General features: G+C 41.2%; 1 protein-coding gene across 1 annotated transcript in view; it reads left to right on the top strand.

Moving 5' to 3' along the window:
- BACH2 (BTB domain and CNC homolog 2) overlaps window positions 1–13,543 on the top strand; it is a 210,135-nt gene that overhangs the window by 141,299 nt on the left and 55,293 nt on the right. The window contains exon 4 of the mRNA XM_069974743.1: window positions 8,393–8,647. Coding sequence (XP_069830844.1) covers window positions 8,393–8,647 — 255 coding nt within the window. The remainder of the gene's footprint in view (window positions 1–8,392; window positions 8,648–13,543) is intronic.

The raw sequence follows: 13,543 nt of genomic DNA, 5'->3' as shown, positions 1-13,543 counted from the left end.
ATGGCAAATTTTTCGAGTAGCTGGCTTCCAGCAATAAAAAGACATCTCCAAAATGATAGCTCACACTGACAAAACATGATATATTAATATAATTTGGGGATTTTTTTTATTTTATCTTATTTTTTGTCTTGCTATTTTGTGGACTAAATTGTTAACATGACTCTGATGGTGTATTTTCTTTATATATTCTGAAACACAAAAAGGGTGGTTACAGTAGATCACAACGTCTTATATATATATATATATATATATATATATATATATATATATATATATATAATATTAGTTTTCTGATATTTTTTACCTGTCAGTGTGTTCCATTCTTTTGTAGTTAAGGGTAGTTAATCCTTAATTGTCACTTCCAATGAAATTACTGACTCGCAGCGAGATCATCCCGCTGTGAGTATGTAGAAGGCAGCCCCCTCAACCCCTCGCGGCCCTGTGCATACATAACTGGGTCCACGCTCCAGCTGGCTTCAGGGGCTCCCAGCACTCAGCCAATTGGTGCGCTGCCCCGCCACAGACAATGATTAACTGAGCTGGACATCCAGAACCCGGGAGCCTCCGAAGCAAGCCTGAGCGCAGACTGGTAATGTATGCTTCGGGCCGCGGGGAGTCTTTTACATACTCGCAGCGCCATTCCACATGGGTGGGGGATTACCCTAAAACAAAATTATTGTGTGGTGGGGAATTTAGAATCACGCCTGTAACATTTTACAAAAATTTTTGAAAAAGTTGATGAGCTTGACAATTTTTTTTCCGGACGTCTTTTTCAAACAACGGACGTTATTTTTGTTGTTGTTCGCACACACAGTCTTTACTATTAAACTCAATTGGCTTTCCAGTTAAAGACACACCCAGAGGCCTATTAGTCAACCTGAATCAGAATAATGTACCAACAGTCGTCATTGCACTGACCGGCGGCCATTGAGATGAAGGATGTAATTTTGATCTCAAAATGACGGACGTAATTTTTTCTTTTAAAAAACGGACAGGAGAACACGTAGTGGGAACATAACCTATTACTGCCACAGTGGCACTGAAGCAATAAACCCCACATACAAAAAGAAAAAACCTGACGATAAATTCCCTCCATTGTTTTAGTGAAGAAATACTGCACATTATTTCCAATTCATCGATATCCACAGAAAATCTACATAATATATACCAGTATAAATGTTCTATGCATAAGAACATATAGGCCAAGACAAAAAAAAATAAAAAAAAAAAAGTCTGATTTGTCCATAGCATCCAATCGCAGTTCAGTTTTCATCTCTCAAATTTCTTCAGTAAAATGAATGCGGAGCTGTGGTTGGTTGCGGTGGGCAGATCAGACAGTTTGTCTCCGACAAATTAATAAATCTGGGTCATTGTGTGAATGTACATTGAAAGAACAATTCTATGAATAATTGATCCTTTGTAAAGCCGCACTTAAGTTTCTTATGTCGCAAATGAACTTAGGGTTGCTTACCGCGGTCTGGCAAGAGTCATAGTGAAAGTACTAAAACATGTAAAGGGATTTACTCGAAACTGTTATGCTAAATATAATGCCAAGACAGTTTGCTTACATCTATTGGTCCATCCCCCAATGGAGATCGTTGTGTAATTTCCATTTGACAGATGCATCCTAAAGTCAACCCATTATTCACTAATAATAGTTCCTGTTGTAATGTTGTCAGGTATATACAACACTCAAGCACTAAATATGTTTTTTTTTTTTTTTTTTTAATATTTTGATATATGCCTTAGTCTGTAAGGGAAATAACAGAAGAAATAAAAAGTAAGCTTACCTGGCCCACTCTGCCTCTGCTGCCATTTTCCCAAGAGCCCAGTTCCGGGCATGGTCCTCTTCTTCTTGGTTTCTGTGGCATTCTGTACGGGCAATGGAAATTCTTCTGCGCCTATTGAAAGCAGCCGGGTGCCACAGGGTATGCAGCAGGCTCAAACCCAGAACCTGCTCTGTATACACAGTTGACATCATCAGGATAGGTATAATTGTCCTGTGTCATCAACTGGTTAAAGTGTCGCTGTCGTGAATTTTTTTTTGCAGAAATCAATAGTCCAGGCGATTTTAAGAAACTTTGTCATTGGGTTTATTATCAGAAAAATGCATTTTTATCATGAAAAAGCAGTTTGAAGCTCTCCCCCCTGTCTTCATTGTTCTCCTATGGAGAGAGCTAAAGAAAAGACCAAAACAGGACAACAAAGAGTTAATCTACAAATCCCTCACGGGATATCTCCTGTGACAGTCACCAGTGACCTGTCTGAGCTCGGATTACAGCTGTCACCCAGCTCCCTGCCTGTAATCCTCTGTTATCTGCTTTCTGCTGCCGGCTAACTCCCTCCTTCCTCCTCCCCCCTCCCCTCTCCCTAGCAGACAGGGGACGTCTCCTGCAACAAGTCACAATTTTCAGATTTTTTGGAGTGGATGAAAAAGAGGAAGGAGGGGGGGGACCTGGGAAAAGGCTTTTTACATGCAGATAATGGCAGATTTGGCTAATAAACCCAATTACAAAGTTTCTTAAAATCGCCTGGACTATTGATTTCTGCAAAAAAAAAAAAATACGACAGTGACTCTTTAAGTTTTTTTTAAACATATGCTAAACATATGTCTTAATATATATATATATATATATATATATATATATATATATTATATATTCTCTAAAGGCTGCAGAGTAGAAGCTCAGGCAATGTGCTCATTTCCATAAAGATATGTGTCCCTGGTCCTGCGCTGTTAGTCCGCAAAATCTTCGGGCCGGAGGAACTGTTAGGAGCACTGCCGCGCCCCCAGAGCGTCACCCGGCTAGCCTGCTCCATTGATAATCAATGGCGCAGGAGAGCTGGAAGATAGACATACCTTCCTCCTCAGCGTCCCAGGTACTATAGGGGACTATCAGCAGGTTAGATTAGTCTAAGGATACTATTACACGGAATGATAATCGGCCTGATTCGCCCAATTATTGCTCCGTGTAATAAATACAATGACTAGCAGATGACAACGATCATTGGCTAATCGTTAATATAGACTTGAACCTATAATTGTCGGGCGTAATGTAAATTGGCAGCCGCCGGCCGCGCACCGCTGTTACACGTAGCGGGTCCCGCACACTCAGCCAATCACAGGACTGGACCTCCGCGGCCAGTGATTGGCTGAGTGGCCTGTCAGCTGAGACAGGCCGCTCTGAAGCTGGAGTGTGCGGGACCCAGGAAGAAGAAGACCACAAGAGGAGCCCTGCAGCCTGGACAGGTAATGTATGAAGTTAAGCAGGGGCTGCAAGGACATCGGTAACGATGTCCCTGCAGCCCTTATTAAACAATAATCGGGCCGTGTAATAGGCCCAGTAAACGAGTGGTGATCTAGCAGATTGGCGCTTGTTAACAGTTATTATCAGGCCTTAATCGGCCCATGTAATAACACCGTAACCTGCTGATCGTTCCAATTTTAAGAAAAAATTCTACTACTAAGAATATAATAACTAAGATAAGATAAAAATAATGTATTAGATAAATTTCCTTTTAAATGGCCCTTCTGCACTCCACCACATATAACCAGTATGTCATGTGGTCATGTTACAGCTTGATTCCCATTTCTTGGGACAAATTACTTGGTAGTTCTTTTTCCTTGCATGCCATTTTAATATAGATGGGGATAAATATGCATATTAAACGCATAAATCATGTATATGAATTTAATTTTATCAAACCAAATGAAAGCTAGGTTGCTGTAAAACATGATGAAACATTTGGAACTTGAGGCGATTTAGCAGTAAATTAAAACGCAAATTTACTTTTTGTCTAATTGCATGCCAACTGTGTTATGTGCCTGAGACATTAAATAAAATATATTTGCTGACTTTTCCTATTCCCTAAATGGTAGCTTTTAACTTTTACTATTTGGGTTACGTAGCAGAGTTTTGAAATCCCCTGATTTTCTTTTATAACACACAAGAAACTAAAATATGTATCTAATTTTCTTCAGAATGACTGAATACATACTTTTGTGCTGACACAAGTGATGCAAAGTAACACAATGCAAAAATACATCTGAAGAAAACGTATTTGTAAACGTCTTGAAGTAAAGATTTCGGTTAGCTGTGGTTGACCTATTTGGCTGAAAACAGACTGGATTTGCAGACAATTTTACCTATAATTATAGCAAGAATATAAAAATCTTTGTATAAAAGGTGAATACACATCCAGCAGAATGTGCAACTGAAAATCAATTCTCTTCATCTGTCCCCAGCCACTTTTAGAATTTACCCCTTCAATACAGAGCCCTTTAATGCACAAAAGCCCGGGTCAGATTAATGCAATGTTCCTCCCCGCCTTCTAAGAGCCATAGCTCTTTCTGATATATAATTTATTAAAATCAGCAATCCTGGTCTGTGTTTTTTTTTCCCGTTTACCGCGTGGGAACAATAATGTTATATTTCAATAGATCGGACAATTCCGCACGCTACGATATGTAATATGTTTAGGCTGGGTTCACACTGCATTTTTGCAATCCCTTTTTTTCATCCGTTTTCTGAATTTCTGCATTTGTGTGCATCCGTTTTGATCCATTTTTCCATTGACTTTAATTAGAAAAAAAAGGACCAAAATGGAACCGTTTTTTTGTTTTTTTTGACGGACACAAAAACGTTGCTAACACTATTTTTTTTGTCCGTTAAAAAAAAACTAATCCATTAAACGTATGCTAAAAACGCAGTGTGAATCCAGCCTTATTTATTTATTTTTTAATATTTTTATTTTTATAAAGGGCAAGGGGGTATTTTAAACTTTTATTGGGAGAGGGTTATAAGGGGTTTTAAATACTTTTAAAAACGTTTTTTTTTCGTACACTTTTTTTTTCTTACACTTAAAAATCACTGTAAAACATGCAATCAATAGATTGCATGTACTGATCTATGCTATGCCATAACATAGATCAGTGTTATCAGCGATCTATGTATAGAGCCTGCCTGGGAGCATACTCTATACATAGATCGCCGATCAGACAGGACGGAGGTAAGTGACTTACCCCTGCCTGTCCGCACAAGTAATAGGGACCCCCGCAGCCAGAGGCTTGTTCTGTCACTGAGTACCTTAAACGATCGCAGTGTTTAAGGAGTTAATGAGATGCAGTTGCGGGATCACAGCTGCCTCTCATTACCTCCGGCCCCGGACACAATGATGTGTGCAGGACTGCTCTCACTGCAGCCGTCCCACACACATCAGAAGCCCCTCAGTCAGGAACATATATATACATTCCTACTGCAAGGGGTGTGTGCAGTAGGAACGTATATGTACATGTTACTGACGGGAAGGGGTTAAGGACTGAGTCCTATTTTTCAAATCTGACTGGCCTGTTTTTATGTACTAATAACTTTGTGAAACTTCTGAGATTTTATTGTGACAAAATGTACTTCATGTTATTAGTAAATTTTGGTTGATACATTAAAGGGGTACACAATTGGGGAAAAGTAGGAGATAGCGGGGGGTCCGACCCCTGATCCCCTCGACAATCTTCGTATCGGATTTTACCTGCTCTGTTATGATTAGAGCCCCGGCTCGGCATCCGACCCGCGGCTCTATTCATTCCTATGGAGTGACAGAATGAGCCGAGTACGCCGGAAGAGCGCTGTACTCGGCTCTTTCCATAGCTCCATAGCAATAAATAGAGCCGTGGGTCACGTGCCAACCCGGGGGTCTATTCATAACAGAGCCGTCAGACCCCCTGTGATCTCCTACTTTTCCCCTATCTTGTGGTTAATTTTTTCCAGGAATACCCCTTTAACCCTTTCTTCTAAGATGTAATTTTTCTAGGTTTGAAATTGTCTGCGTGTAACAAAGATAGCCATGCAACACAAATGAGATATTGTATCACATTTACAATAAGTCTACTTTATGCCGGAATTATTTGATAAATATAGAAAAAAAACTGAAAACCGCTGCTACCATAATATTGCCATTTAATCAAATATGAACCTACCCTTATCTGATGCCTGGATTCCAGGAGGTGCTGTAAACGTCCAGGGACTCTCTGGGTATAGTTACAGCTGATGTAGCAAAGGTCCACAGAATACCAATCCCATAAAAATATCCTTTATTTTAGTTCACAAATAAAATCACAAATCTACAGCTACAAAAGGCTGCAACGCTTTTTAACATACAAACATCTTAGTCACTGCATAAAAATACTCTGAAAAATTCATCCTTAAATAAGAAAAATAGAAGATCAAACCCCATTTGCCTGTTGCTGCATCTGGTGGCACATAATGCTTGACATTAGTGCTGCTCTATGATCAGCTAGCAGAGGAGACAGGGGTGACTATCAGGTACAGTAACAGGGGTAACTATAGATATAGTAATGGGCCATAAAGGAGACTATTGGGTACAGCAACAGGGGACATATGTGACTATTAGATTCAGCAACAGGGGACAGGGGCAACTATCAGATACAGTAATGGGGATAAGGGATGATCAAGGTAGGAAAGGAGTAATGTTTGTGTTTTTGTTTACTTTGCTGTGCAGGCAATGCTGTTCTCTCTTGGCTCTGAACTCCTCCCTCACACAATAGAGCAGACTATGGCCAGGAAAGCTGTTAGAAGCCAGCCCTTCCTGTCATTCTCACTGTGATTGGTCGACCTTTAAAGTCCAACCAATTGTAGCGATCCCCCAGCTAATTAATGTCTAGTATTGATTAGTCGCTGGGACTTGTCACCTGACCTGACTCAATTTAACTTATTCTGCATGTTGGCATAACCCCACGTTTATGTATGTGATTTTGCTTTAAGGAGTTAGAAAGATATAACAAACTCAGGCATCTATGACATATACTGTATACGCAGGATATGCCATACAGGGATACATGGGGGATTGCCTGTGCCAAGTACAGAAGTTTCCCTGACTCCATCCTGCCTTGTGAGGAAGCAAAGTGTACAGAAAGAAATTGAAAAATAAGGCGTGCATTGCTCTCTCATTAATTTTTACAGGAGTTATGTAAAGAAATGAACAAGCTTTAAAATGCTTAATTTAAAAAGTTTGGCTCTTAATGTTCGTAATGCAGGTTTTGGCCAGATAGCTTGTACAAGCAGAACATGTTGAAACCTTGTGTTTTACAAACCATGCAGCCAACATCACATATGGAAACACTGGCAAAACAACTGCTGCACTTTGCTGCTGTTTGGCATGGGAGAATATTTTCTAAAGGTTCACTTTCACCTGTTCTGATGGGTTGTCTATGACTTCTAGTATCAGAAGTCACTGTGTATAGCTGTGGTCATGAGTATATGTGGATTATAATCATGTCAAAAAGTCAGAATTATAGGATAACCAAATGAGCATACAAGAGTAGCAACCATCCAAATGCTTTCATGTCTAATTTCAACTTATGGAGCCCTAAAAGGAAAAGTATGGCATTTTTTTTATTAAAGTATTGTATTGCCCACCAAAAATTATACAAATCACCAATATACACTTATTACGGGAAATGCTTTTAAAGTGTTTCTTTCACTGTACTTACTACTGCATCAAGGCTTCACTTCCTGGATAAAATCCTCGGCCACCCGGCTCGGACCGAGAAGCGCAAAGTCACATTCCTAACAGCATGTTAACCCCTTATCATATGTACAGCACTCTGGAACAAAGGGTACTTAAAAAAATAAATAACATAGAACCCAAGAAATAGTCCACAGCACCCACCATGTGTTAGAGACTTTATTAAAGTCAGGGTATTACCTCACCTCTTACTGTGCCTCTTCAGGCCTGGACCGCCGCTCCAGGACCCCCGACAGGCCCCGAAATCTCCAGCGCTGCACATCACGACCCAGCTAATGGACTGACTGCTCAGCCAGTGACTGGGGCGGGATGCCGCTCCAGTCGCTGATTGGCTAAGCGGGCTGTCCATCACCAGGGACAGGCATTCCCGTCACCAAAACTCAGGGAAAAATGCTTTTCAGGGGGTCCCGAGGCTGGTCCTGCTGCTCACCATGGGCATGGGGAGAGGTAAGCAATACTTCATTCTTACTTTCTTCCCAGCGAGAAGTCGGCTGAGGCTATACTTCTCCGATACGGAGGTCGCCGGGGAGTTCAGGGATCAGACCCCCCGGGATCTCCTACTTTTCCCTTATCCTGTGGATAGGAGAAAAGTTTATTTTCAGCGGCATACCCCTTAAATCTTCTTCTTTAATTCACATTAAGGTATTGAACATACTGTAAAGTAGAAAGAGTATTACAGAAGAATTACATTGTACATAAAGGCAAGTTGAAAACCAGACATGTAACAGCAAAACAGCCAAATGACATAATAGACTTAATTTCCAAATGTGACTTATGCTTGGAGAGTTTGTGATTTAAATTTATGTAAGTGTTTACTCATAGTCATTGTTTACCGTCTTTATTTATTTAGGGTCTGAACGGAATGTCTGCAGATGACAAGACTGAATCTCCCATGTACGTGTATGAGTCAACTGTACATTGTACCAATATTCTTCAGTGCCTCAATGACCAGTGGAAACAAGACATTCTCTGTGATGTCACTTTAGTTGTGGAGGGGAAGGAGTTTCGAGCCCATCGTGCGGTGCTGGCTGCATGCAGTGAATACTTCCTGCAAGTGTTGGTCGGGCCAACTGAACATGGATTGGTAGTCAGCTTGCCAGAAGAGGTATTTTGTCTTTCCTTTTTTCACCTTAGAGTTAATTCAATGATAGATTATAACCAACATCACACTAGTTCTAGTGGGAAAAAATATGTATAATGCAATTTTTTAAAGATCGCTAAATTTTATTTTAGGCTATGTTTCCACACAGTATTTTTGCTCAGTACTTTGGTCGGTATTTTGCAACCAAACCCAGGAGTGGATTGGAAACACAGAAAGGCTATGTTCACACACAGTTAAAATTGAGTGGATGAGCGACATGGAACGACAAATCGGCTGTTCGTTCAAAACAACAGAAGTTGTTTTAAAATAACGGCAATTATTTGCCATTAAATTGCACTCTTAGAGAGAGACACAGAAGCTGTAAAAGGCTCCCAAAGATCCTGGCCACTGAGTAATGCCACAGCCCGGCCATCACTCACAAAGCGGAGAGCAGTAGTAAAGGTAAAAGCATAGGGCCAAAATACAAAAGTAAGTAAGTAAATTTTGCTAATGAATAGTATTTGGAATATTGCTTACTTTTGCATTACCTATCAAATACCAAAATTTTAGGAGATGAGAATAACCCCTTTAATGTCCTAAGAAATTCTGCAAAGTGTAGGATAATTTGTTTCAATATGCACTAACTGCGCCTTCTGCGGTTGAGCTGCCATCTCTTATACTATTGCCTTAGGCTGGGTTCACACTGTGTTTTTGCAATCTGATTTTTTTGAAAAAAAAAAAAAGATGAAAAAAAACATGCATTTGTGTGCATTTGTTTTGATCCGGAGTTTCATTATAAAAAAAAAAAAAGGATCAAAACGGATCAGTTTTTTTAACGGACACAAAAATGAGGTAGACTACGTTTTTGTGTTTTAAAAAAACTGATCCATTTTTATGCCCTTTTTTTTAATAATGGGAGTCAATGGAAAAAAAGGATCAAAACAGATGCACACAAATGTATGCGTTTTTTGGGGTGTTTTTTCATTCGTTTTTTGAAGAAAAAAAAACGGGTTACAAAAACGCAATGTGAATCCAGCCTTAGTTGGTTACCTCATACTCTTTTGTTCTTCTTCTTACTACTCATATTCTGACTCTGTTGTTCATTAGGGTGCCTTCACACCTACCGTATCGCAGCAGAAATTCCGCTGCAGATCCGCAGCAGATTTAACTAAATGAATGAACACAGCATCAAATCCGCACTTACAAATCTGCTGCGGATCCGCAGTGGATTTGACAGTGCGTATTTAATGTTCATTCACTTAGTTAAATCTGCTGCGGATCCGCAGCGGATTTTCTGCTGCGATACGGTAGGTGTGAAGGCACCCTTACAGTGTGTTCTGCTGTAAGTTTTTTTTTCTTTTTTTTGCTGTAAGTTTTGGTTTATGATTTTTTTTTTACCTGTTTGTATATGCTCTCCTCTTAGCATATATAATATTATTTTGTTATCTATCCGGTAACACTGTATATGACGAGGTTATTATGCTGACTGTATCTGTTTTTGCGATGAGGTAATTATTCTGACTGTCTCTGCCCATCAGGCAAAGAGGAGTTACGCTTGGCGCTACGCCACGGAAAATCTTTGCCTTTTCAGTGGTGTATACCCGGGGCGCATCTATAATAAATCTGCCCCACAGTAACAAATGAATTATAAATTATACTCAAACCTCTTGTTGTCTTTATTTCCAGTTATTAATAAACCGAGGAGGCGTGATCTATTACATTTAGAAATCTATCATGGGACCACAATTGGTTTGTCAGTGAACTCTCTCTTTATAGATAACCTGATCTGATGTTTGCTCATGTTAATCTGGATTTAACACATGACTGATGCCCAGAACATGAGATTACTGATTAGTGGTTATGGCAAATTGTATCCAGCAAAGAATGTTGTTATTAGTAAGGTATTTCTACCTGGCCGCCGGGAAAAGTAAACTGCTCAGGTCTGATAACAACTCGAGGGGACAGTAGGCATAATGTAAGGGGGGAAGGGGGATTTTGGTGCAGATTTGCAGCTGCAGATCTCTTAAAGGTATTTTCGCTCAACATAATTATCTGCTCCAAAAATTATTGCCATATTTTTAACAGAATCCATGGTAGAAATCCTGGATTTCGTTTGCAAATTTTTTTGTGGGTCTCTCTGCGCAGAGTGCGCTGGCAGACAGAGAGTTGTGAGTAGACACTGACGGCTCCTCACCCAGATAACTAGTTGCCGCCCCTCTTCCAGCCTCACTTTTTTCTGGTATAAAGTTACCCCAGCAGACGCTGCTTGTATGCTAGGGGAGCTGCATCCTAGATTTGTTGAATGCAGCTGGGAGCCATAACAGCACAATTGTGCTGATTGGTTCCCTTTAAAACAATGGGGGGGATTTATGAAGACCGGCGTACAAGTATGCGGTTCTTATATGAAGCCCTGCCCCCTTTTCGCGTACGCCTCTTAGTAAATTCGGACGCTCGGGCGCCCAAATCTGTTTTGCGTCATGATTTATGTCTGCCAGCAGGCGTAAATCATGATAAATGAGGTGCGGGAGGAGGCCACACCTGAGTCTGCGCCCAGCGTACCAATTCTACACCTGCTTCCAGCAGGTGTAGATTTGCGTCATGATTTGCGTCTGCAAGCAGGCGTAAATCATGATAAATAAGGCGCGGGAGGAGGCCACGCCTCCTCCCCGCCTCATCACTCCCCCGCAACCTCCGCCAGCTCGCCCATCGGGCGAGCAAGGCGCACGAGAGGCGTACGCCAGGGAGAAGAGTCAAATCTGCACCCTCTCCCTGGCATATGCCTCTGGCGTAAGTTTTGTAAACCCCCCCAATGTGTTTAACCTGTATAAAAACTAAAAAAAAATGTTATTGAGGAGCTTCCAGGGAATATTTAGTTGCCAGACAATCCCTTCTGCTGATTGTATATTAACCACTTAACACAAGTTTATGTACTTGTACAACTGGGGTTTCTGTACTTTAGCGCAACTCCACGTACATGTACAGTACGGGAATGAGTTAAACAGGAGGCAGCAACTGATGACAGTGACCTATCACTGCTGGCCTCATCCAACGATTGTTGTGTTTGGTCCATCATTACAGACAGACCAATTGTAGTGTAAAATGTAGCTCTGACCTTCTCCGTCAGTAGATGGGAGTGTTAAACAACCCACTGGCACCATGTAGGAAAAAACACTACGCAATTACATATTAACCCCTACCCAGCCCCCTGTTGCTGTATCTGATTGTCACCCCTATTTGTGTATGTGGGCGTTGCATCTGTTAGTGTACCTAATTGTTACTGTATGTAATATTTTAAAAATATGCTGCCAAACTTATCAACTAAAAGTTCAGAAAGTTATCAGCACATAAAATAAGACATCAAATTTGAAAAAGGATCCTTGGTCCTTAACGCCAAAAATAGCTGCAGAGTTAAGGGGTTAAAGTAGCAGTCAGTGTGAAGAAGGTGGCCAAATCCTTCATGAAAGTTTCCAAAAAGGCCTCTGATGATAAACATCTTACGAAAAGAGGCCATGTCTCCAAATTTTACAACTCTGAGAAATCTATCATTACATGTGTGAAAGGCCCCATCCCCATCAGTGAAAGGTTGCTGCTTTTGGAAGTGGCCGACAATCCAATTAGTATTAGGCATCCTAAGAATGATTTTAGGGTGGAGAAGGGTTGGATTTCAACTACCCAGGCCTTCTGTTTTAGGGGACATAAGGTACATAAGCTTACCCAACACCCCCACCCCCGTTTCTCCATTTAGATCTCGGAAGAGCTAAATATTCATGTGTATGGGAGGAACTATAGGGGTACCTGTTGGCTGACAGCTATGGAAGGTGTATGGGAACCTCAGAGTACCTGCAATTAAAAAAAAAATATGTTTGATATTTTAAAAAGACATTCCTGAAGGCAGTCCGCCCAGCCTGACCCTTCCCCCTGACAGCAGCGCTGCCGTAAAGCATAACTGTCCCTGCCAAGGGGCCCTTGGTTGGATCGCCATAACCCTAGATGAAGAACAGTGATTTCCGCCTCACAACAATAGTCGCATAGATATAGGAAAGAGAAGGAATTTCCACCAACAATATAACCCTACTGTGTTGATCCAGAGGAAGGCAAAAAACCCTCATGAGGCCAGTGCCAATTTGCCCCATTACAGGGAAAACATTCCATCACGATGGCAATCAGAATAAATCCCTGGATTAACAACCTTTTACATAATACAATGACAATTGCATAAACATACAGCAAGACTATAAAGAGGTGGGTGGAAGGGATCTGAAAATTGTGTCTCTTTGTCTCTGACCCAGTTACCTGCCCTTTATACCCATGGCTTACGCCCACCTCCTTTCCCTGACTCTCCCCCTCCCTCCCCCAGGTATTCCCTCAGCATACTAATCCCCCTTTGTTCTACACAAAGTCCTCCGACTCGCCCACCCCCTCCCTTCTTCTCAGCAGCCATTACAACCCAGCCTTTACCTGAAGGGCAATGTTCCTATACAATACTGGCCCTCACCTCCTCCTGATGGAAAAACTCCCTACAAATGCATGGTCGTGGTCTCAGAGACCCCCACTTATGGCTCCTCGCCGAAAGACCCCCTTTATACCCCAACTCGTCACACTTTCTCTCCGTTCTCTGTCTAAGACCTAGACAGCCCTATTCACTTGCATTAGAAGTCCGTATAATGTCACATGACACAGACCCGGGGTGGGCATGTGTACTTCTCTGGACTTGTTCTCCTGATCAGAACAAACAGACCCGACCCATCAAAACTTTTGATATGTCCACAGTCTCTCTGAGGCTTTTTAATGACAATGCCCAATAAGCTAAGGTCCACCAGATCGGGAGCTGAGTTTATAATAATAAATGTAGTCCTCAGGTCCTGTCAGTATTCCATTAATGTCTCTAGTGGGACAAAAAAAACACTTTTAAAAACAGAA

Source organism: Dendropsophus ebraccatus, chromosome 6 (assembly GCF_027789765.1).
Source record: "Dendropsophus ebraccatus isolate aDenEbr1 chromosome 6, aDenEbr1.pat, whole genome shotgun sequence".
In the NCBI taxonomy this organism is placed as follows: Eukaryota; Metazoa; Chordata; class Amphibia; order Anura; family Hylidae; genus Dendropsophus; species Dendropsophus ebraccatus.
This window is presented reverse-complemented; position numbering and strand designations above follow the sequence as displayed.